This window comes from Varanus komodoensis, unplaced genomic scaffold, assembly GCF_004798865.1.
Source record: "Varanus komodoensis strain SLA01 unplaced genomic scaffold, ASM479886v1 scaffold52, whole genome shotgun sequence".
NCBI lineage: Eukaryota > Metazoa > Chordata > Lepidosauria > Squamata > Varanidae > Varanus > Varanus komodoensis.
In genome coordinates this window covers 4,315,946-4,342,498 of record NW_025336114.1, presented here as the reverse complement: position 1 = coordinate 4,342,498, position 26,553 = coordinate 4,315,946, and the positions used below count along the sequence as shown (strand labels likewise).

At 39.5% G+C, this 26,553-nt stretch overlaps 1 protein-coding gene across 3 annotated transcripts in view; it reads left to right on the top strand.

Annotated features, from left to right (window-relative positions):
* The window catches only part of KDM5B (lysine demethylase 5B), a 73,379-nt gene that overhangs the window by 25,375 nt on the left and 21,451 nt on the right, over nt 1-26,553 (top strand). The window contains exons 5-14 of one of the 3 annotated variants that reach the window (XM_044447652.1): nt 2,603-2,659; nt 9,260-9,313; nt 12,282-12,416; nt 13,305-13,401; nt 14,215-14,324; nt 17,632-17,790; nt 19,571-19,690; nt 20,616-20,774; nt 24,679-24,860; nt 26,362-26,524. In XM_044447652.1, the coding sequence (XP_044303587.1) occupies nt 2,603-2,659; nt 9,260-9,313; nt 12,282-12,416; nt 13,305-13,401; nt 14,215-14,324; nt 17,632-17,790; nt 19,571-19,690; nt 20,616-20,774; nt 24,679-24,860; nt 26,362-26,524 (1,236 nt within the window). The remainder of the gene's footprint in view (nt 1-2,602; nt 2,660-9,259; nt 9,314-12,281; nt 12,417-13,304; nt 13,402-14,214; nt 14,325-17,631; nt 17,791-19,570; nt 19,691-20,615; nt 20,775-24,678; nt 24,861-26,361; nt 26,525-26,553) is intronic. The other 2 variants (XM_044447653.1, XM_044447654.1) reach the window with 2 other exon arrangements.

Below are 26,553 nucleotides of genomic sequence, written 5' to 3'. Positions count from 1 at the left end.
GACTCTCAGATTCTCAATAACATTGTGGGTCTTTATGGCACTATGATGCTTATTTACCATGTTAAGCTACAGTGTAGGCTATGGAGATATGGATGACCTGAGCTCTGGATGTTATGCTTCTTTACATTGTTTAGGCCCGCATCAATTAAATGTAAATAAATTGCACTTGAGATAGTAATTTGAACCATTCTGCAGCATGTTGAACCCATGAAATGTAGTCGTCTTCATGTCATAAGTCTACAATAGGAATGATAAAAGCCAATGAAAAGGAAAATCCTCTGTTACTTAGCTCTGTTTGCAGAAATTTGCAATTACATGAGGGACTTTCTCCGTGAGCACACTCTTATACAAGAGAAATTCAATCTGGTTTTTCCATTCAGCATTCTACATAGGCATGCACATTTTTATTTGGTATGTGCTGACTTTCAGCTGTGACAGCCAAAGACAAAGCAGTGATTAGGTTTGTACAACATGATAACTTATTATGGGTTGTTACCCACAATTCATTGTTGCGTTATGGAAATCTGAAAGTATTCCCACAGAGTGCCTTGTTTGAAGGCAGCAAGTCACCCTGACAATCCATTGATTGCAGTAAGGGATATTGCACCCACAGTGGGTTGTTGTGTTGTCCAGACTGAGTAACCAATTGTTGGTACTAGGAACTAGCTATCAAGCAACTTGGCAAGAGCAACAAAACCCCTTGTTACTCCTGGAAGCAGCTCCCAGGTAATCATGCTTGTAAACTGTCCAAGCAACAGTTGGGGATAGCTGTTACTGGCTCTCATCCAGTGCTAAGATTGTAGGCCATTTTTAGCTCAATGTGGCTTTGTTTCACTTTGAACTTGTTGTTTCTTTAGATAGTTGAAATCCTTCTAGCTGTCACAATCCCTGTTTGAGAGCTATAAAGCACCCCCTCGGAGAGCTTCAGTGGGAGGAGCTTCTTGTGATTGCTCAACTTTTAAAAAAACCCATCCATACACAAATATGTCCATTATTTCAGTAAACAGGGTGGGTTGCACTTTTGCTTGTCTCTGGGGTGGTAGACTCTTGTGATCAAATGCAAAGGTGAGGGTACTCTTAGGACACATGCAATCCAACTTTTCGCAAAGGATCTTGCCATGAAGGGGTTAAACAAGCCACCATCCCTTTTCATGAACTGAGATTACCCATGCTTTTGTTTACATCTGTCAGCTTGCCATTTGTTAACTGAGAGATGTAGTGTAGGGAGAAAATAAACTTACCTGCAGTTTCTTTGGGGCAATGCCTGGATTAGGTACCCACTGGTATTAGTCAGCAGGCACCCCCTGCACATTCCCTACCTGAGGCATCTTATTTCTCTACTCATGTACCTACTGTTGCACAAATGCATTTTTAAAAATACACCTTTAAAATGTTTTTGAAAATACTGGCAAAAATTAGTGGAGACAAAACATTTCTTAAATACTGTTGGACAATCACAGACAGTCCCACCAAGGTGTTATTTTGAAGGGAGTGTCCGTAGCTGTCAAAATAGGTATTGCGATAGCTGGCTTGACAACTAGCTTTCACAATCACGAGAATAAAAAGCAAAAAAAATCAGTGGTGAGCCCAGAACAGCTTGAAATTGTGAAAGGGAGGAAGAAGAAAACTTGGTTTTCCTACGCTTCCTCTAAGATACTCAGGAGGGGAATTGGGGGGGGGGGGGCAGAAACCCACAGTGAATGTAATTTCCTGGGGGCACCATGCCTTGTTTCATCAACAACCTGCTATGGCATATTGACTGGGTGGGTTGGTGTGATGCGTGAACACTTCTAGTGTGTACATGCTGTAACCAAGGCCTGAATTCAAATTTGGAATAATTTTGATGTGTTGTGGCATGCCTGAATTAAATAAGTGTGGGTGATAACATAGAACAATATTTGTATGGGACCTCACAGCTTTAAATAGAGACCAGTTGAAAAACATAGCTCCCACAGGACAAAAGGGTTGTATGGATCTGCTGTTAGTCAATAGATACCTTTTGTTACAACCCGCCTTCTCTAACAATGCATTGTAAGACTAAAATTCATATTTTCTCAATTAAGTTGAGTTAACAAGTGTGTGTTTTTAAAAACCTTAACATTTTGTTTATGAATTTATATAAATGTTAATGATGAAAAAACAAAACTTTTGAGTAAAAAATTTGAAGTTTCTATTAGAAAACTGATCTTACTGCTTCTATAATCACTTTTTCTTGTACATTTTGTTGCTTAGTGAAAACTTGTAAAGCTTTGCAATCCACTTCATTAATCTCTATGTGTGTGTTCTGCTCAAAAGGCTAAATAGAGTTCTTGTGGCTTCTTGTGAAGATCTGCCTGGCTGCATGTGATAGTATTTACTGTGATAGGAACATACAGAAGATGATCTAATAATTGCTTCTTAGAACAAGGCTGTCTCAATTACCATGTGCTATTGAAAATCTAGTCCTTATTTAGGTGTCTGATATTTCTGTAATGAAAACTTCCAGTTTTTCAGAAAAGGACCATTTTAGAAATAAATGATTTTCAAATGACTACTTGTGACCTCACTTCACAAGGTCACCGTTCTTTTAAATTGTAACTCTCCAAGCTCTCTCTTGCATTAGGCACCTGACATTTGTTCCAAACTGATGTGTTTAGTGGATGATGCAGTTCTGGAAAAGGTATGTTCAACACAACTTTTTGAATGACAATCCTTCCGTGTTTCTGTTCTAAATTGGTTTAGATGCTTCCTGTGCATTCTTCTATGCAAAATACTTAAACACTATATTCTGTGAAGTGAGTCAATGAATTGAATGGATCCCTATATTTTTGTCTTGTTTGCTTTCAGATTTCAGTTTTACTTGCTTTCCTTTTACTAATAGTTTTATACACTTATAATAGTTTATAATAGTTTTATAAACACTTACTGTATTGATACAGTTTATTTTTAATCCAAGGACTCAAGCCTATGCAACATATAATTGACACTTTTGTATGTAACTTCTTGACAAAAGCTTTGGCAGAGAGAATAAGGTATTACAGGTACAATCCTATGCATACTTTGATAATGAAGCCCAGAAATTCCCAGCATGCCATAGCCATTCAAGCTGGAGGTTGTGGGGGATTATAGGTCTTCTTCCTACTTAAAAATGCAGAAGATTGGCCCAAATATTTGGCTAAAATTTTCTTTTAAAATACTCCCAGTGAATCATGTTGACATGGAAGAAATTCTTATGCGCACCAGCAAAATCATTTTGACAATAGGAAGAATAATTATAACCAGCCACCTGAAACAGGTGAATTCTTCTGGTTGGTGCTAAGAATTTGTGGTATGAAAAAATTATGTATATTGTATTGATTTTTTTAAAGGCTTCTTTAAGTTTCTTATATTGAAAGCTTTCTAGAAGATGCTAAAATTTAATAGTACAGATTTTATTTGTGTAATAATTTAAATGTATTTTTAAACCTGATGTGTTAACTTCTAAAATTTGTTTGGACAAGGAAATTCATCTTTGATTCCATTGGTGGGCAGTAATAAATACTTTCATTTTTGCTTGGAAAGTTTGACACAATAATGAAATTATTGTTCCAAATGTAAATTTTAATAATGTTTAAAGAATAGAAATTATTGTGATTATACGGCTGAAATGTTTTATCCTTTTACTGTTTATATTTGCTAATGATTACAGTCTACATAAAATTTGGAGAAAAGATTATTTGAAAAAATGTTTAGAATAATCTCCAAATTCTCTTCCTCATCAGAGTACTTATTTACAAATTGCCTTTAACTATACTTTAAAAATACTTTTCTGCTGTATTTTGAAAGAATGCAATACAGCTTTTTGTATTACTGCTCCCAAATAACTGATAGAGCAGATAAAAATAAAGTAACTTAAAACAGAGACAGAATGGCTAACAAATTGGTTACAGCATATAAAAAGAAAATCACATAGCAGTGATGATAAACAGTAGAGCAGGAAAATTATAGACTCACAATGGCAGAGAGAGACCAATTCAGCCAGGTTTTAAAAGTGCATAGGAAATAAAAAGAACTGGACTGGGAAAACATCAAAATTAGGTGTCATGCAAGCCTCTTCAGCTCTCTTACCTGGTAGTTACCTGACATAGAGAAGGGCCTCCAGATAACCTTGTGTTCTGTTTACATTTGGAATAAATAATAGATTATAGATACAGTGCCCTGTTTCTAGCTATATAACACTAACATTTAATACTTATCTTCTTTCCAGAGAGTGATTGGCCTTTTGGGCGCCATATAAGTGAAAAATGTGTGTGTTCATAGAGAGCTAGTATTTTCCTGCTTCCCTGCTGCATTCTTATGGGAGGGAAATAGATGTCACCAACCTTTTAGGGCCAATGAATATATTTGACATGTTGGAAAAGTGTTATTGGCACTAAAACAAAATTGATGTGATTGATGTGTGGCTGGGGCATTCCCAAAATGGCTATTGTGATGGAAGCAATCAGTCTCAAACACCAGTTTTCCTTTCTGTGAAGACAACTAACTTGCCCAAGAAGACACTCTCAGCCTTAGGGGAGGTGGGTTCTGAGCCCTCAAAACACAAAGCCAGTCTTTTGAGTGCAATGTTCTTTCTTTTGTTCATGATTATTCCCACATGCATGCACACATGTCTGCACACACTCTTTCTCATTTAGCCAAGCACTCATGCCTGTCTTTTTAAGATTCAAGCCCACCAAAACTCCTTCTTATGATCACCGACATCCAGAACACACGTGTAGAACCTTCTCTGTACAGTTTTTCCCACACCAACTAATGTTTCCCTGCTTTCACCACTCATTCTTTTGGGTCACTCATGGGCCTCCTTTGGTCTCACCTCTACCATTGTCCAGTCCCTTTCCCTTTGCAAGGCAACAGCAGGGCATTTCCCCTCTTAGCTTCCTTTCCTTTTTTCTTCATGTGCTAGCTTTTAGTTGCCTACCTTACTAACTTTTAAGAATAATATTCTGGGAAATAAGATAGCTTGTGGCCAGAGGCTACCATTTCACTTGAAGTACCCCTAGCCTCCTGTTTTTGTTTTTTAATTAAATAAAACTTTTAAAATTCATAGCTATCAGCAGGACACTTCATGACATGAAGAAAATCACCATGTTGCCTACCCCTACTAAGGGAACCATAACCAGCAACATTGTTTTCTCAAATAAGTAGGAATTGGTTCTGTCCCAGAATAACAGAAAAAAATATAATTGTGAATAGAGTATGTCCTTTCAGTTAGATTGATATTTTAAGAAAGTGGCCAATACATGTAGAGTTATGTATCTAAAGATTGCTCATATTTCTTGCCCTTGTCACTGTATGTATATCATTCTTTGAAAATTTACATGGATTTCTACACTGCCTTATGCAACTTAGTGATCTATTGTCAATTGAGATAATTGATAAATATTAATCACTTGTGATGCCCACCAAACTCTACAGATGCATCCACAAAAATGGGTGACAAATGGATGACAAATGTCAGCCTCAGGATCACTTTCCTGATTCTGACTGTGTGTGTTTCTCTATTCTTTCCTGTAGCCTTCCTTTCTTATGCATCATTTTTTCTTTCCTTTCTTTTAGCCAATCTTGCCATAGGTTCCTTTGTGGCATGCTTTCTTAGGCTTATTGATTCCTCATTTTCAAATCTCCCTGATTCTGTCTATCTCTTCTCTGCCCCTTTACTCAGAGCTCTCACCACCTTTCTTCCTTTAAAGCTACTTAGTTCATCATTAGATTGTGCATCACCATCACATTGAGTTATATTCTGTCTTCCTTCATATGTCAGGATGGTGTAGAAATGGACAAATTCTTATATAGTGAGACTTTATGGTGTGCAGTGTTTGAATCTAGCATAGAACATATTCAATCGATTCCATCCTTTCCTTTTTCTCAGTTGTGTGTCCAGGCAGTAGTTCTGCTGGGATTTGATCCACTGTATAGTCACAGTAATTTCTCATCCTTCTCCTTTGACTGGTATGGATGGCAGTACTTCCATGGTTTTTCCCAATGCTGTGGACATGCTCTAAAACAAGACATGGTGCTTTTTTGAAGTTCAGAGAGAAGCATGTATACCTGGGAGGGGCAAGGAAATTCATCCCTCAGATAAACCATAATCTTCAGATTCCATTAATAAAAAAGCAAGCATCTAGTCCTTGTAAAAACATAGTTTAAAAATTGAGGAATTTAGTAGCTGAGTTTGAGCAGTACAGTATTTGCCAAAATAATTTAATTTAATTTAATTTAAACAATTCTATGCCGTCCTTTGCAACAAACCTCAGGACGGCTTACAGAAGATAAAAAGAACAATATAAATAACAATATAATAATATAAATGTAATTAAAACATTCAACAGTAAAACAAAGTAAACAACAATATATCTTTATACCAGTTCTGCATAGTAGCCTAGTGTTGTTCCCATTTTGCATTTGGAGGGTTAGAGTAATATTCAAGGATAGGCTGGACATGCACATGATAGGCATGTAATGAGTGGAGCCAGATGTTGCTGAGGATCAGACTAGATGGCCCAAGAGACCTCTTCTGACTTGCTATGTTTCTAAGACAACTGTACAGTATAGTACAGTGGTATCCTATCTTATGTTGTGTTGGTGCTTTAGGGAAATACAGATGGGACTGTGAAATTGTTTGTAGCAGCAATGCAATTTATTAAGGGGTAGATGTGGTGGTTTCTGTACATACAGCTTTAAGGACATAAGAGGAGCCCTGCTGAATCAGACCGAGAGTCCATCTAGTTCAGCATTCTGTTTACAATGTGGCCAATAGCTGTCCACAGTCAGCCCACTAGCAGGACCTGAATGCAACAGTTCATTCTTTTGTATGGTTTCTGTGACAAAGAATTGAGGGAAGAGAACTCTTCTAATATATTGACACTAATATAGTGATATTACTATACTATATATTGAAGGTGGGGGAGAGGTTCCTGCCAAAATGCTCTCAGCTATAGAAACATCTTGAAGCCAAGCTCCATGCATGTGCCACCCAAAGAAAAATTGTCACAGATAAGCAGCCTGCCTCTCCCAGTGATGCTTCTCAGCTTTAAGAGAAGCTGCCATTTTAAATTCTTCCAGGAGACTTACGTGGAACTATTCCCCATCTCTTTCTTAGTGCAAATGTTGGAACGCAGACAAATCTTTAGGCAGTCCCTCCAACATGAGAGTTATCTCCTGTACTGTAGAAAGAAAAAGCCTATTGCAAAGGTTCCTGCATCTTTTGTGTGTTCTCTGAACTGAGGAGTAGACTGCATAGCCGATTAAATGAAAACACCCCTCCCCCCCCCCACCACCATAGCTATGCCTTCATCCTTATGATGATTATTGGCTGTGATGGTTTCCCAAAGAGGGATGGCTCACCATTTTCCATGTGCCTGAGCACCTAGATTCTGGGGAGCAAGTGGAAAAGTGAAAGCACCAGTATGCATCTCATTTTCATGAGCAGAGCTTGCTTATCTCTTTGGTTTGGCTTGTAGCTTGCCTTTTGACAGCTGTCAAACCCAACCAAATTGGTGTGTGGGGAGACTGGTTGGAGCCTCTCTGGGTCATTGTTCAAGGTTGAAAGCATGCAGTTCAGCAAAAGATTTCTGTAAGTGCACAAGGTACGCACTTGTGAAAGACTAAGAAAAAATATGTGCAATATTTACGCACATTAAGGAGTGCAAAAAAAGAAGTGTTTGCAATAACACACAGCCCCTTCATACGCTACATGCACACTTTGAAAAGATTTCCCATGGCTGTCAAAACAGATAATAAAACTAGCTGTCCAGCTGCAAATTGCAATCTCTGGGAAAAACAGTAAAGGAATATAATGCTGTGACAAACCAAAAATGCATCACTCATAAATGTGGCAGGGATGGGGAGACAAGTAGACCCTGCTGCAGTGTACCCTAGGATACCTGTGGAAGGGCTGGACTGAGAGGAGGGTGAGTAAGAGTGTATATGATTGTCTGTTATGGAAATAATCCATCATGTGCCCATAACCAATCCACCATAGTTTATTGCCAGGGTGGGTTTTTCTGTTGTGCCAGCTTGTCCAGGTAGACATGGTATACACAATTCTCAGAGGCCTGGTCTTACCTTGGTATGTATGATTCCCAGGCTGTGTCACTACGTAGTCACCAGGGCTATCAGATGCCTCCTCTGAGGCAATCACAGCTTTAAAAAAATATGCATTATAGAAAATTTGCAGTTCCAAGAAAAAATATAGTTCCAAAAGAGTTCTGCAGTTCAAAAAGTTAAGCTATGCAAAATTGTATTGTAAGTTGATGTAAACATTGGTTGATAACAATGTGAACAGTAAAGTGAATAGTTCAGAGTCCTCTCATCCCTTTAACCCTGATTTAAAATAGCCATTTTTCATCTCACTGTTTAAACACACTCTCTACTGTCTTGTCTCATACTCTGCAGAGCCAAATCCCCAATCTGATGCTATCCAGATATTTGGATAATTCACCTTACATCAGGGCCTAGCTAGCATTGCCAATGATCAGGAATGTTGAGAGTTGTAGCCTAAAACATCTGGATGATGCTGTGTTGGGAAAAACTAGTCTACAAAGCATTCAGCAATGTTTTCAAGATGAAAGAAAGCCTTATAAGCAAGTGATGTGTAGTTGTCAATGTTAAGATAAAGGCAGTTATACCATAAAATATGACATTGTTAAGACAGCTGCACTCTGGGTGTGTGCACGCATGCAAATTTTGTTTTTTCCTCTTGTTCTTAGATTTTTTTTATAATACTTCATCCCAAGTAAAGTTTTGTTGGTGGAGTTGATGCTTCGTGAATATAACACTGTTCAGTTCCCATAATCTTCTGCTACTCTTTGTACATTTCTAAATTTCATGGAATGTGATTCCAAGCAAGAAGGAAAGGGCACAGGTGTATTGTAGTGGTGTGTGAATTGCAAGCACAAAATGGTTGTGTGCTTTCTTAGCCTTGGAAGTAATGTTTATCTATATGCAGTGACTGCATGAAATGCTTCTCTCAGATGAAAGACTGTGCTTTCCTCAAAGCACTCCATGGCCATCATCATGCTAATTCTTCCACCTGGGCTGGCTAGGTTCATCAGAAGGTGAGGAAAACAAGATGGGCACAAGGAACATATGAAGATTGAGACACAAAATACTTACTTTCTACAATGAGATACTTGCATAGTTGAAGCAAAATAGATGAATGAAAACCATTTCACTTTCACTTTGCTTTTGGAATATTATTCATACACTTGACTTTGCTGAACAACTCCAAATCTTATTTTAGGCAATAAAGCTCAAACAAAAACTCAATCCTAACCTTAATCCTGTCATTATGAAGGTAAGAATGACCGTAAGGAATACCTTTATATAATGTGTTTTCTTTTGTGATCTGTGTAGAGAGACATCTGTTACCATGGCTGCATTCACACAACACAACCAACCCTGTGTGGTTACTGTATTTCACAGTTTGTTTACCATTATCTACTTGATAGATGAACAAACAGTTTCTACTTTCTGTGGTTTCCATCCTTCCTGCTCAGTCCTACAGTTAGCATGTGCCATTGTGCCTGAAATTCAGTCCAAAGGTGCTTCACTCCCTGCCTGGGTTTTCTGCCTCTTTTTCATTGGTCCACACAGAGAGGATAGATGTCTGGAGAAGCTCCTGAGGTTGCTCATCTTTCCAGCTGTGGTAGTTGCATACCTTAAATGTGGAAACCATGATCCACAGACATGTTCAGACAACACAACTGGTGTACAGAGAAACAATTAGAACAAAACCTTTCTCTTATCATAGTTTTTAAAGATAAAACTTGCCATAATGAAATGCCACAACTGGGTTCAGATAAAAAAAAAAAAAACAGAACAGTGTTAAAAAACCACCATAGCTTGCCATGTATGAACCCACCCTGTCACTTGTATACAGGGCTTTTTGGGTTGGCCACTTTTATTTTTCTTCATAGGAATGAATATGTGAGAAAGTAAAAGGATGCATTCAGAGATGATGAAGTGGGTGGGGGCTAAACCTACTTCCTACCTTTGGTGACTTGATTGTCATGGGCAAAGAAGTTGTGTTCCTGGTCAGTGGTATCAGAAGGTGCTTCCAGATGGAGAGATCCTAGTGGTAGAAATTAGAAGGTATTGTGCAGCAGTGTCATCTCTTCCTCCTTAGCTAATTTTTTTCATTAAGAGGAAAGATGGAAGAAGCTGTAAGAAAGCACAGGAAGATCATATGCATAGGTGGCATAGAATGAACCCCATGAAGTTTCTGTGAATGAAGCAGGGCAATAATGCCATGAAAATCTTGTCTGGTAACATCTAAATATTGCAGACTCTTTATTTGGTCAAATAGGTTTAACAAATGAGAACTAAAACAAAATGCTATGGTTTGAAAGTGCTTCTGTTCAGCATTCCAACCAGCCATGCCCTCTTTAAGGATATTCCATTCTGTGCATCCCCCTCCCCCCAGTCAGTAGGCATTCCATGGCTGTCTTATGCATGTTCAGTCTTCATGAGGCTATTGAGTTGAATTGCCTCCATGGGGATTCTTTTGGAAAATGGTATTTCAGCTAAGTTTGGATTTCCATAAGCCTGTTAATACTTCCCTTTTGTGTGTGGATGGTGCCATTTGCTACCTGAGGATCCACACTCAAGATAATGAATTCATAATTAGTATGAATTATTGGTATATAGAATGATGGAAGGAATTAAGCCTTGAGCATGCATTTGTATGTTGAGTTCAAATTAAGGGGTTACGATGTTGCAGTGGAAGAGGCTAGGCTTGATTCAGAGTTGTTCTTTCTAGATTAGAATTATACTGTATAACTCTTATATGCAGCTTACTGGGAATCAAGTTTTCAGAATTTTAGATATTATTATCAAGTTTATTGAGCTTCGGTTATTTAGATGGCATTTACAAAGGAATAAACCTGAATTGGGTTCAGTGGGACTTACTTCTGAATAAATAGGCCGAAGATTGCACTGCTTACTAAAGCTGTGCATCTTAAAATTATTTGATATCAAAGTTCAGATGCCTGCTCAGCTACAAAGCTTCACTGGGTGACTTTGAGCCAATTCCAGGCACTCAGCTTGACTTAGCTCACAGGGTTATTGTGGAAATAAACTAGGGAGAACTATGTATGCTACCTTAAATAGTTTGAAGGTGGGATATAGATGTACTATTATACGACGTAATTTCTATGATTTTGTTCTGATTATTTACATACTGCCATGCCTGAATAATGTCTCTGTTGTAACAAAGTTATATGATTCCACTATCTGGAATAGCAACTCTGTTGTGACATTTAAATGTGATAAACTTTTATCTTAAGCTTTTAATAATACCTAATAAGTCCATTTCTTTAGATTGTCAAATGACTCGAAGGGCATTTTAAACATTTTGACAACTACATACAGGTCCATAGGCACAAAGGTTCATTCCAGGCATACTGATACAGTCTCAGAGTATATTTACCTATAATGAACATAGTTATTTCAATGTTTAGCTGTGTTTGTCATAGCAGTTTATTTCTAGCCAATGTTACTAGCACCAAAGAACCTCTAGCCTTGTAAAGCTGCAACCCAGTAAATTCAACAATTACTATCAGTAGCAGGCCATAGGAAGACTGGAAATACCAGGATTAATATGCATAATATACTTTGGATGCATATTGTCATAATCTGTTTTTCTTCAATGTATTGCTTTGTCATCTTGGTTGGGAAGTCAACAGATTGTCTGGATCTGAAATAATTAGGATTTATCTCTTCAGCTGCTATTGGAATACTATTTTGAGCACATCAACAATAAAATATTTATTTATTTTCACGTAATTTTATATGATTAAATCAGTCATGAATAGTATTGGATTGGAGCTAAACCTCATTCCACCTGGTAGAAGGTGGAGAGGACATGATTCTTACTGATGTCATGCCCACCTTCTTGCAGCCACTTGGAACTTCAAGTGTAAGTAAGTTGAGAAAGCCACTGTAACAAACTTTTGGTGAGTCTAAGTGGCTAGGGTGACAGGGGAATCAGAGAAAGTTGTTTTCCCCATCCTTTTCTGCAGGATCCCCCTGCAAGATCAAAAAGCTTTTGTCGGTAAAAGAAAACTTTCTATTCTTAGAACATGAAAGCTAGATCCAACCATAATATACATTTGTAGAATGTATGACTGGCCATTGGAATCCATTTATACTGAATATAATTATGTATGCATCTCCTTTCAGCAGCTAAAATACATTACATGGATCTTATTTCAGAAAGAGTCTTGTTGGAAAACATAAAGAATTGCTTTTGCTTGCATTTTTAGTGTTTTCAGAAGCCAGATATTACCAGTGGTACCAAGGACAAGGAATATAAACCCCATGATATTCCTCAAAGACAGTCTGTTCAGCCATCTGAAACTTGTCCACCTGCACGTCGAGCAAAACGCATGAGAGCAGAGGTAAGATTCACTTTTATGTGTTGATACTGAGGGGATTATAAATCAAGCCCACTGAAATTTCTTCTCTTGCCAGAGAGTAAAGCAGTTACAATACTTTTATGTGATCTCTTAAGCTGAAGACAGTGTCTACATACATACCTACCTACCTACCTATATTACTCCTAGCCATGGTTAAAAGGTGATGAATGAGATATAACAGCCTTGTTGAACTAGGTGCCTTTTGTGTCTGGGGGGGACAACTGCCATCGGCCTCAGCCAACATAGGTTGAGGCTGATGACAGTGATAATGGGAATCATCTGTCAAAATATCTGGAGAGTGCATGAATAGCTGAGGGATTCTAATCTAATACATGTGGAAGGCACAAAGATGGAAAAAGGTGGCTCTAAGGAGTGTCTGCTGTCCTTCTGTGTATCAGTACAGAACAAGCAAGCAGTCCAGTAACGATGGACTTTGTTGGCAGTCCAGCAACAAAGTAATAAAGAAGTTACTACAGTGCCATGTATAGGAGCTATTGGTGACATATACATCCATGACAGAATGCATCAGACTGGGGAAAGCTATGCTTCAGGATCATACATCCTTCACCACTCTCTTTTTTTGTGGAAATGAGTCTTCCCTGACTTAAGCATAGTGAATTGCTTAAGCATAGTATGAGTAAGGGTTTCAGTTTCACTAAGATGTGAAACCATGTTCTGGTTTTATTCTTATTTCCTTATAATGTGGGAAGCTACTGACATTAAATGCTTGCAATTTATATAAAGTTTCAAAATTTAAATAATTGCTGGCCAGAAGTGTCCAGTGTTGCATAGAATTCTCCCATTACATGTAACTTGGTAATGAACAAAAGATTAAAATGAATAATATTGAGCATAATTTCCCCCCCCAAGGCCACTAATATTAAAACTGAATCAGAGGAAACTTCAGAAACCAAAACTCACAACTTAAGACGAAGAATGGGAAATACTCCTGCAAAGTCTGACAGTGGTAAGTGTATTAATGGAAACAAAATAACAGAAATGTAGTATTTATTTATATAAGTTCACCTTAAGTATCAGATCACAATTTGGCATAGCAATGTAAATTGACCAGTAGAAACTCTTTCATACAAATGGAATACTACTTCTAAGGTACTGGTCCAGTTCACATGATCAAATAAGCTACCATTCCTTATTTAAGCTGTAGTAGGTAGTAGTGCATATGAGCACCCATTTTAAACATTGTCTTGTTGTGTTGTCTGAACCAGGTGAAGGGTTTGTGCAAAAGTTAAATGATAACTTGCATAACCCATAGCCTGTTTTCCCTGCCAGCCAGGTCTGGAGGACATGACAAAGCACATTTGACTATTCAAAACCTGCCTGCATTTACTGTAACTCACCATGGTTTAAAATCAAATCACAGTGGGCTGCAGTGTTCATGTAAACAGGTCTATGTCTGCTGTGACGTGTGCATGAATCCTCTAAAAAGTGTGTGGGTGTGTATGTGTGTGTTTCTTTAAAAGTGTTTGGTTGTATCAGTGAAAATTTTCCATTGATGGAAGGAATGCATTCTGTGCAGAGGGGAGATACCCTTCTGCCCTTCACTCTACCCTGTGTACTTCCTGTGTATCCTCAAAACCAGATTACCATTCTGAATTACACAATGTTTTTACTTTCCTGCAAATGCATGCAGTTCTGATTGATCAGTTAAAACACACAGTTTAACCAACTGTGATATCCCCTTTAAAATTCTTTTGTAAATTCCAAAACCTGTTCCAAAACCTTTGGAGTAATATTAACTAAATGTATTTTGCTTTGTCAGATAAAGAATCTCATGGAATAGTGAAAAGAGAAACTGTTGAAAAAAAGCAACCCCCTTGGGAAACAGATAAAGAAAAACCAAAGGGTCGTTCTAAGAAAAGCTTTAATGCAGTGAGTACTTTTAATGCCAGTAGCAGAAAATGCTGAATTTGTGCTTTAATGGAAAAATATTCCCTGAGATTTCATGAAGTGAAACATCACGACACATCACTTATTTATTTATTCTGGACTAGTGCAGCAAGTGTAGGGGCAGAGTGACCCCAGACAGTTAATTTCAAGAGGATCTTTGAGACCCAGGTCCAATGTTGGAAAACAGACATGACATTAGAGCTAAGACTTTGCACTTAGAGCACCCTCCCTTCACAGGCAGTCTGGAAAGAATCACATCAGGTGCTTCTCTGAGGTCACAAAAGCAATCTCAGAGAAGGGTTTTGGTAGGCATTTCAAGGGGAGTGGAGGAGACTGATGAGGCATCCTGTTGGTGCCTTAGCCTCCTTTCCTCCTGATCTGAGACACTACATCGGTCCACAAGCAAGTTAAACAACTGGGCAAGTTTGGCAACAAGGTCGAGATACCAGAATACAGATCCCTACGCTTACTTCTCCTGGTCAGTGTAAATTGTAAGTAATCACTAGAAGTAAATCTACCATTATTTTATTTATTATTTATTTATTAAAACATTTTTATGCTGCCGCATTCGCCGAAGCCTCGGGGCGGCTTACAACAATAAATTAAAACATCATAAATAACATTTAAAAATACATTAAAATACAAATATACAATATAAAATAAGCCGCCCTGGCCCAATAAAATTCAATAATATTATCATTTAAAATGCTGCTTAAATAAAAAGGTCTTCACCTGGCACCGAAAAACAAATAACGACGGCGCCAGGCAGACCTCTCTGGGGAGCGCATTTCATAACTTAGGCGCCACTGCTGAGAAAGCCCTCCTCCGAGTAACCACCCTCCTAGCTTCTTTCACGGAGGGCTCCCGGAGAAGGGCCTCTCCCGCCAATCTCAGGGGGCGGCTGGGCATATATGGATGTAAGTGCTCCTTCAGGTAACCAGGACCCAAGCCATTTAGGGCTTTATAGGTCATTACCAACACCTTGAATTGGGCCCGGACTTCAATGGGAAGCCAGTGAAGCTGACGGAGAACTGGAGTCATGTGAACATAACGTCCAGTCCCCGTCAGCAGCCTGGCAGCTCTATTTTGAACCAATTGAAGTATCCGGACCGTCTTCAAGGGCAGCCCCACGTAGAGCACGTTACAGAAGTCAAGACGGGAAGTCACCAGTGCATGTGTCACTGTCGCCAGGCAGTTGTTCTCCAGGTAGGGGCGCAGCTGATGAATCAGCCGAAGCTGGAGGAAAGCGCTCCTCGCCGCTGCTGTTACCTGAGCTTCCAGTGAAAGCTCAGGGTCGAGGAGCACTCCCAAGCTGCGGACCTTGTCCCTAAGAGGGAGTGCAACCCCGTTCAGGACAAGGTTCAATTCACCTTCTCCGAAGCCTGAACCGCCTACCAACAGGACCTCCGTCTTGTCTGGATTGAGCTTCAATTTATTGGCCCTCATCCAGCCCATTACCTCAGCCAGGCACCGGTTCAGCACAGCCACTGCCTCACCTGGGTTGGTGGAGAACGAGAGGTAGAGCTGGGTATCATCAGCGTACTGATGGTTCCGCAGCCCACACCTCCTGATGACCTCTCCCAGCGGTTTCATGTAGATGTTGAACAGCAAAGGGGACAAAATGGACCCCTGCGGTACTCCATGGCATAGCTGCCATGGCGCAGAGCCATAGTCCCCCAGCACCACCTTCGGGAATCGGCCATTGAGATAGGAGCGGAACCACTGCAAAGCAGTGCCTCCGACCCCCAATTCCGCAAGCCTATCCAGAAGGATACCATGGTCGATGGTATCGAAAGCCGCTGAGAGGTCCAGGAGAACCAACAGGGACGCACTCCCCCTGTCCTTCTCCCTGCACAGGTCATCGTACAGGGCGACCAAGGCAGATTCAGTACCGTACCCGGGTCTGAAGCCAGACTGCAATGGGTCCAGATAATCAGTTTCATCCAAGAGTGCTTGGAGTTGTCCCGCCACCACCCGCTCTAACACCTTGCCCAGAAACGGGATGTTGGCCACTGGTCTATAATTAGTGGCCATCTCTGGATCCAGTGATGCCTTCTTCAGGACCGGTCGGACTACCACCTCCTTTAAAGGGGCAGGCACTCGACCCTCCCTCAGAGAAGCGTTAACCACTTACCATCCTCTCCCAGTAGAATAAAAGAATACAGTAAAAAACCATTTGTTTCAGGTGAACAAACCAAATAATACCAATTAAATAATGAATGTAGAAAGTGAGCAGGTGATGTGATGACCACCAATTCTGATATTTTTAAAAAGGGATCTGAGAAATTTGAGGAAATGGAGGAGGTGGCAGCAGCTGCTGCTATTAGTGGCTACTAGCCTTGTTGGCTATTGGGCTTCTTCCATTACCAAAGGCAGCATGCCTACATACACCAGTCTATGGGGAGCTCGGGCAGATAGAGGTCATGTACCCTTTCTGCTTGAGGAATCCTGTGTACACCTGGCTTGCCACAATGTGAATGGAGTGCTGGACTGAATGGACCACAGGTCTGATCTAGCATGACCTTGCTTGTGTTCTTTTATTCTTAGGATTACTTTTTTTCCATGTATCCAGAAATGTTCCAGTGCTACCTGATTTGTTTAGAATGAGACCTCAGGTCTTGGCACTCTGTTGTCTGTAAAATTATTTAAAATTCCATTCGAATTCTGTGTCAGAAGCTCCGTTTTGTTATATAATATTAAAGTTTATTTTTCTGAAAAGATGAGCTTCAACAAAGCATAATATTCTCACCGATGGGCTTTTTTAATTTTAGAAGAGAGAATTTGATTGCATAAATCTGTTTACCAGCCACAACTTGAATAATAAAGAAGAATCACTTGTGCATCCCTTGTGGTTTTTTATGGAAGTATGGGATAAACATATATGTGTGTGGGGGGGGGGGGGGGATAATTCTGGTGATTGCATTCCAGATCATTTTTTAGTTCTTCCTTCCATGTCTTCCTAGATTTTTAGTTCTTCCAGCCATTGCAAATAACTGGACTGTTAAGGTTATAATCCTTTGGATGTTTAGATAGAAGAAAATCCATGTCCATCGCTGGATTGATGGATGGAAAATGCTGGGAGTTGTAGTACTTTTCCCCATGTAACTATGCATAGGATTGTATTCAACCTATCATGAGATATTTGTATGTACTTATATTTGAGAATAAAGAAATTGTGCTTAAGCAGGAATATGACATATTTGAATATTTTACCATAAAACATGCATTAGAAATAAGACAATTGGACCACTGCTTTTTTAAAAAACACTCTGGCATGTTACTTTTACAGGTGGATTTGTATGTATGTCTCTTATGTGGCAGTGGTAATGATGAGGACCGTCTGCTTCTGTGTGATGGCTGTGATGACAGTTATCATACCTTTTGCTTAATTCCACCTCTTCATGATGTTCCCAAGGGGGACTGGAGATGTCCCCAATGCCTAGCTCAGGTAATAAGATATGGGTGAAATGTGCTTTTCTCCTATTCCTCACAAATACAAAAGTCAGCATCTGAAATACACTTACTAATAAATTAAGCAAAAGTCTATCTTTCCTTGTTTGACTGGATTTGCATGATGTATCAGCTCATTGTGGGTAACTGACCATGTACATTGTGTGAAATTGTTCTGTTTTCTACAGGATGACCTGTTTTTCCCTAATAAGCTACCCAGACAACTTGTGGCTTGTTTCAGGCATTGTTCAGCCTGTGATGGGTTGCCATGTTACCTGAACCCAGGCAACTGACCTATTCAAATTTTGGATAGCAGCAAGTGAGCAACTCTTGAATGAGCAACAAAAAGCCCTTGTTACTCTTACCAAGCTCATCTGGGCCAGTACCCACTACAATCACTCATGCACCCACTTAGCACTTTGGTACAATCATCTCTGGTTTGTTCTTGCCCGCTGTGCACACACCATATTTTGCATTGACATGGTTCCCCCAGCACCAGCACCAGCACCTTTCCTTTTTTTTCCTGGAGATCAGTTTTCATTATCTTTGAAGTAACAGCCTCTGTGAAGTGCTGTGTTCACACCTTGTAAAAGCCACCACCGGTGGGCCACTTAGTTACTTTATTTTCATCTTTTAGCACCACACTTGTCTACAAAGATTTTTGGTAGTTTTTTAAAAAAAGAGATTTTTTTAAAAATTCTAATGCAGAATTGCTTAAGTATGTACCTCTGATTATTGGAAATTGGAAGCCTTGCCAGTTCAGTGGCCTAGTAATTCCACTGAAATGACAAAACCATACCTCAAACATGTTACTTTGCTCTGACTTGGCGGTTGTCAAACTAGCTGTCAAGCCAATGCAGAGGTGCACGAAAATCCTCTGGATTTTAAGTTTGGCCTTGACATTTCTCAATATTTGCCACCTTGTACCACTTAGTTTCAGGAAAGTGGAAAAATGCCAACCACCCAATTTATGAGAGCATTTACTTTTGAGAGCTGTCAAAACTAAGGTTTATTTTAAAGGGGGGGGTTGACAGTCTGAACTGCTTCCCCCCACCGCCGCCCCACAAGGATGTATGTAGCCATGGAATCAGTATATGCCCTGTGGGGGAAGCTTTTTAGATTTGTCAAAAACTTTGTTTTAAAATAAACCCTTTGTTCTGACAGCTCTCCAAAGTAAGTGCTCCTGTAAATAGGACGGAGTATACCTTTTCTGTTTTCTGAGCAACCCACACTATATGGATTATTCAGAGGGTGGATTGCGTTGTTGTGTGGACTCAATCCTTGACTCCCCTACCTTAAAGGTCACTGTGTGTGTTTCTTCTCCTTCATTCTACTCAGTTTCAGTTTTACAGAGGGATCTTTCTCACTGTTTTCTTCACATCTGGCCCATTTCCCTGTTACTCTGTTCCTTATATATGATCCATGGGGGCTTTCTGCTTGTTAAGCCCCATGACCAAGGGTTGATAAAACTCCCACTGGCAGGCCCATCTCCCCAGAATTGAGAGTGAACATTCTCTCCAATAGCATGTACTTGCTTGAGGAAGAAGGTGGTGAGGCTTTGTGGAAGACTATAAAAGTCTCTCCCACTGCAAAACAAAACTTCTATTCATTTTTACCTATGTACTATGCAGTCCTGAAAGTTGTACTGTAAAATTGATATTCTGCTGGTGGAACTTCATAAATATTTGTTTTCCATAAATATGCAAAGCGATTGAAAATACTTCATATGCAGTATTTTTCATTCTGTATTAATGCATTGTTATTTTTTAATTATGCAGGAGTGTAATAAACCACAGGAAGCATTTGGTTTTGAACAGGCAGCACGAGATTATACACTTCGCACGTTTGGAGAAATGGCAGATGCCTTCAAGTCAGATTACTTTAATATGCCAGTACATGTATGTTCATATTTCTAATAAGTCTGTAACTTGGTTTTATTATAAAGTTTATTAAAATATATATTCATCAAAAAACTCTGTGTTGCTATGCTTAAAAATGAAAAACTTCTTAGTTATGAGCTAGGTAATATTTGTTAGCTAATATATTAAAGCTGCAGACCTATACTCCGTTACCTGGGAGTATGTCTTTTTTAATCCCAGCATGCCCTACTTTTGCATAGACCTAAATGGAATTGCACCATAAAGCAGATAATAATGACAATAAGTTTTCTACCATAACCCTATACATGGTGCTGCAGATGGGAGCAATGGGATCATTTAATACTAAAACACAGAAAGGCAGCTGCTTCCCAGTTCTGTTTTTTTCTTGGTAGGGTCCTGAGGTAAGAAGTAACTGCTTCTTCCAAGAAACAGCTGCAGAAAACTAGTTGAGTGTTTGTGGAATTCTGGCATGGAAATGGTTTTGTTTCTTCTTCCTGTCTGCCCATGCTGCTTATAACTTCCATGCTTGTGTTTTAAAGGAAATTCGGTGCAGCCCACATTTTAAAATGTAGGCCATCCAGTGTATTGAGTGATCGATCAATTGATTACATTTTTATGCCACCCCATAGCCTGAAGGCTCTCTGGCATCTGGCATCTAGCTGGTCCCCAAGAGAATAAATATCCTGCCTTGTATATGTTACTACCTGATGAGTTCAACTTTTTGTCTTTGTAAGATTTCTTCCAATATGTGTCTTACTTAAGAAGACAAAGGATTTGACCTACACCTATAGTTCACACACCTGCTGAATTTGCACTTAAATCTTCCCTGCCTCCTTGTTTTCAATTTGGCTTCTTTTGCGTTCATAAATATGTTGGCATTGCATATTTTTCTTTTTGTTCTTTTCATTGCTGTTGTATAATATTTGGTCTGCATCCTGTTTAGATGGTTCCTACAGAACTGGTGGAGAAAGAATTCTGGCGCCTTGTTAGCACTATTGAAGAGGATGTCACAGTGGAATATGGTGCTGATATTGCTTCAAAGGAATTTGGCAGTGGGTTTCCTGTGAGAGGTGGAAAAATTAAACTAAGACCAGAAGAACAGGTATTTCTTGACCCTTAACTAATATTTGGAATGCAGGTTGTTTAGCGAAAAGTATAAAACCAAATGGAAATAAGAAATTAGCAACTAGGGATGGCCTTATCTTTTTTTGGCTATCCCCTCTCTGTTCATGAGAAACAAGCTATAGGATTTTTAAATTAAACCATTGATAGTACAAAACAAATATAAAATTAAGAACTTAAAACTATATTAAAAATAAAGAGTTAACAACAGGTCCCAAGCTGTAAAAGACACTAAAACATGTTTTTCAAACATGGGAAAAATAAGTATTCCCTTGTGCTGGAAAAGCCATAATGTAGATTCCAGGGGAGTCTCTCTGGGAAAGATATTCTGCAACTGTGATGGTATCAATGAAAAGATCCTCTCTTTAGTAAGCACCCTCTTCAGCTTATTGGTAGGAATACCCAGAGAAAGGCTTCTGAAGATGATCTGGGCAGATCGATATGTGGGGAGACTTCTCTTTAGTTAACCTGGCCCTAAACAATTTAAAGCTTTGAAAGCTAAGATGAACAGTTCAGGTGCCAATCTGCACTGACTTATATGTGTACAATATACAGTGGTACCTCGGCTCACAAATGCCTCAGTTCACAATCAAATCGGGTTGCGAACAGAAATTTCATAAAATTGTTGCAGCAGGTCGTGAACTCTACATTGGTTGACAATTGTGATCTTGCCTGCCTTCCCTGCACGGGTGCAATTGCGGTCGTGCTTGGGGTGGAGGGAGATGGCCACAATTGTGCTCAGGGGGGTGGGGGAGATGGCTGCGATCGCGCCCGTCTACAGCCGTGATTGCGGTCGTGCAGAGGGGAGGTTGAGATGACCACAGTCGTGCTCGGGTTGGTGGGGGGGGGGGGGGAGGGCCAAGATCTTTTTTTTTTTTCACTTTGCTTCAAATTTTCGTGAGTAAAAAAAAATATAGTTACAGATCGGATTAACCTTATTTACATTGAACCTTATGGGGAAATTTGACTTGGCTCATGACCAATTTGGGTTGTGACCGGTGTTGTGGAACTGATTAAGTTCGTGAGCCGAGGTACCACTGTAATCATATCAGTCAGTTCCTGTTAGCAATCTTCCTGCTATATTTTGGAACAGATGTTATTTCTGGACCATTTTCTAAAGAAGCCCTATGTAAAATGCGTTATGCTCATCTAAATGAGAGGATTTCAAAATACGGATAAATGTAGCTAGCTTATCTTTGTCCAGTTGTTTTATTTATTTATTTGAACATTTGTATCCCGTCCACCAACCTAAAAAGCCTTCCTGGGCTTTTTACAGTATTACAATATATGGAAACAATAACACATAGAATCACAAAAACAGTACATCCAAATAAAACATTATGCTCACAACAAACTCACAGCAACTGTAACCGGATCTGTCTGGAGACATAGCAGCAATACCAAATAAAAATAACAATGTGAGATAAAATACAGTAGAAAAATGGGAAAAAATTGTATTGGGTAAATAAAAAGGTTTTTACCTGGTGCTGAAAGGAATGCAAAGCAGGCACCCGGTACTCCTTTTTGGGGAGCTGGTTCCATAACCAGGGTGCCACAACTGAAAAGGCTCTTCCCCTAGTAGGTTCCCTCTTTGCTTACTTTAGAGGGGGCTCTATGAGAAGGACCTTGGATGATGACCTAGTGGCTGGGCAGGTACATATGGGAAGAGGCATTCCTGTAGATAACTTGTCCTCAAACCATTCAGGGCCTTACATGTTAGCGTTAGCACTTTGAATTGGTCCCGGACTTCAACTGGTAAGCAGTGCCATTTAAAGACGACTGGTGTAGTGTGCTCTATTTTGAACCTGTGGAAGTCTCTGGAGTGTTTTCAGAGGAAGCTCCATGTAGAGTAATAACCAAACCAGAGGTTATTAGAGCATGGGTCACTGTTGCTAGGCTCTGCCTATCCAGATAGGGTTATAGTTGGTTGATCAGCATAAGCTGATAAAAGGTGCTCCATGCCACTGTGTCTGCTTGTGACAATTTTTTTTTTTTTTTGTATTTTGAGCGGGATTTTATGATTGTAAGCCGCCCTGAGGCTCATGCGATGGGGCGGCATATAAGTTGTTTAAATGAATGAATGAATGAATGAATGAGAGAGAGAGAGAGAGAGAGAGAGAGAGAGAGAGAGAGAGAGAGAATCTGCGTTTTCAGGGCAGAGGAAAACCCTGTGCTTGAGACCTTGGGACAGGACGTAGGCAGTTAAAAGGTGATCAAAAAGACACTCACCAAAAAGACACTGAGGACAATCAAAAAGTCACTGGAAAACATTGAAAAGGCATATGGTGAAAATGCACAGACACAACGAGAGACTACTTGGGCACACAACTGACGATGTTTACACAGCGATCACATTTTTTTCACTGGGCCTGTAATTCATACTTTGAAGAGATTTTATTTCAGCTCTAATTTTCAAACTCTGGATTGTTCAAAGTTAGAGTCATTCAAACTATGAGGCACCACAGTACCTCCTCCTGGAATCAGCCTGTAAAGTAATTACAGAACCATGGCAATGCAGTACCTTCCAACAACCAGCCAAAACAAGTTGTTCAGAAGGATACCATTCTCAATGCTGTGAGATTCAAAGGAATCAAAGTTGCACTTCCCCATTTATCTCCTGACAAAGTTCATCCTACAGGGTTATCAAGGCTATTTCTTTTCTAAAACTAGACCTAAAACCTAATTTCAAATGGACCTAGTCGTTTCTGTCCAAGAGTGTCTGGTGGTGGCCAGCTCAAGAACCTATCTTAGGAAGGGAAAGTTGGCAGCCTGCATATAGTTGCTAGTATCTTCTGGGTTCAACTTAAGTTTCTTTAGGAGTGGCCTAATTACTACCTTATTTAAAGAGGTCAGCACTACCCTTTCTCAAAGAGGAATTTGTTTAGGTGCTAGGCAACCACAGCAACATATCACTTCCCAGCACTTTTTCTCCATTGTAATTGGTAAAAGACTGAGCCCCTGAATATCATATCTGATGTGAATAACTGAGATCAATTATCAAAAACAAACAGCCAAAAGAGCAGTACAACCCTGTTTGATATAATCATCTTATCACAGTACCATTGCTTCTTCTGTGGTTCCAGAAACTTCCTTGTTGTTCTGATATGCAAGAACTATAATCAGTGCTTTTTATTATTATTGGATGCCAAATAGAGAGGGGAGCAGGTCTCATGTTGCACTTACTGGAGGGGCTTGCAGAACATCAAAATGTCTTGCTTCTGCAAAACAGAGGTTCAGCACAAAGGAGGTGGATTCCCCTCTACCTTCTTTGACTCATGAGAAAACTTTGAAAGCAGTGAGATCATACCATTTTCCAACAGAACCCAGTGCAAAAGAAGATGTTCCCTTCTTGGCACTGGAAATTTTGATGACCTGCTCAGTTCCACCCAAGTAAGAGAAAGAAGGGAGAAATTGCTTTCTTTTGAACGGAACCTCAGGGAACTATGCAAAACAATGAAACACTAATCATTTTGCAATGTTTCACTGCAATTAAGATGTTGGAGAGGGAGATTTAATCCTCTTCTGCTTGTAGATGGACATTGCTGGATGTGAATGGAAGCAAAACAGTTCATTAGCTGCAACATGGACCCATCATTTTAGTTAATGATGCCTTAAGAATGGCTTGGAATCCTAGTGTGGAAGTAGCTGGAGTAATCTGTAATACCTATTACAGACATAAGTTCAAGACTTGTTGAATAAGAAAATACCTATATTGGTTTCATTGGAAATAATAGTGTTAATAGTGTTGGGGGAGAAATAATATTCTGTGGAATATTACATAGTTATCAACCTAGAAAAATACTGCTATGAAATAAAGAGCTCTGCTGTCTTTTTCATTTAGTTTAACTTAGTCATGTGAATCCAAAATTTAACTTTCTTTTTAGGAGTATCTTGATAGTGGATGGAATTTGAACAATATGCCTGTGATGGAACAGTCTGTACTTGCTCACATCACAGCAGATATATGTGGAATGAAGTTGCCCTGGCTGTATGTCGGGATGTGTTTTTCCTCATTTTGTTGGCATATCGAAGATCACTGGAGCTATTCTATTAACTATCTGCACTGGTGAGTTTATAAAGAATCAAACTTATAAGTTTGTATATGTGAAATCAGCCATATAAATGGTAGAACAGAGTCAGCCTTACTTAACATGGTGCCTTCTAGATGTTTTTGACCAACTTCCATCAGCCACCAGAGTAAATGGTCAGGAAGACTGGGAATATTAGTCCAATATCTGGAGGACACCAAGTTGAAGGAAGGCTGGACTGAATTATGTGTGTGTGGTTTTTTTTTTTAATTTTCAGCATGTGAGTATTTGCATTTCTGTATATTCTTTGACTGGCTTCACATGACGTGACAAGCCATTATGGGTAACTAGCTATGGTAAGGTTGCTGTGTCATGTGAACATAGGCTGCTTCAGGCTGGGTGGCTTGATTTTAGGCAACAAGTCACCCTGGCAACACAGTCTGTGTTGTAGGGATTGTTGGACCCATGAAATGTTTTAATGCCATCCAAACTTGGGAGACTGATCCTGTTTTGGCTGCAAGAAAACAGCAAAAACCTCTTGCCAAATGCACCATGGTATCACTAGGGACAGCCACTCCACCAATGCCCAACTGGCACCTTGGAGCTACTGCCACTGACTCACTCTCCCGACTCCAAACAAGACCCCTTTTTGGTTGCCATTGCCAGTTTTTCCCTTTTTTCAATTTTTGGAACCATTTTACAATGTCTCCCAGTTACAGCCCCTCCAAGTGTTATGCTGGAGTGTCCACATTATTGATATGCCACTCTTAAAAAAAAAGTGCCAGAAATGCAAGCAAAGAATTTCACAATTTATTTTTTAAAAATTACCAGTCTTTTGGAGATATGCAAGTGTGTTCCTCTGACTAACTGAAATGTGAAGTCTTGTATCTTGCCTGGTCTTGGTAAGTGTCTCCTGTAAAAGTTCAGGAGACAACTTCCATGGATATTGACAACAATAAGGTTGTAAAAAGTTAATTTGTTATTTTTCACCTGATAGCTGTCAAATGGCAAGCTGTCAAGAGAAAAACAAAGTTGCAAATGGATTTTGGCTCATAAAAGGGGTAGCAAGTGCATCTCTTAACAGTGTTATCCTCTAGTTTTAAAGTATTGCTTTGATGGTTCTAAGTGACTTTAACACTTCCCCAAGATTCTAAGATAAACTGCAAAGGTAAGATGTATAACCTATCCTCTTTTCATGAATGGAGACTTTTAACAGGTGTCAAATCATTTTTGAAAGGACTAAAGGTTCTTTTGACTAAACGTTGTTTTGCAGTCAGAGTGGGGAAAAGAGACAAGAAAGCTTCAGTTGCCAAATTTTTTGGTATGCTGGTTGAAGGACCAACCAGTGAAAGCGGGGACAACCAACAGTGAGCCCAGTGTATCTGTCAGGTGAAGCATAGATAGCTTGTTGAGAGAGCAGGTTGCTGTGCTGTTTGAACCTGCCCGTCGCTTGTCTCGTTACCCTTAATACATAACTGTAAACCTAAAGTTAACAATGATTATTTATGCTGATTTATTTTGTGCTTTTTATGTCTGTAGGGGGGAGCCTAAAACATGGTATGGAGCCCCAGGATATGCAGCAGAACAACTGGAAGATGTCATGAAGAAGCTGGCTCCTGAGCTATTTGAATCTCAGCCAGACCTTTTACATCAGCTGGTTACAATTATGAATCCCAATACACTGATGTCGCATGGTGTGCCTGTATGTCACATGGCAATATTTAACCATTT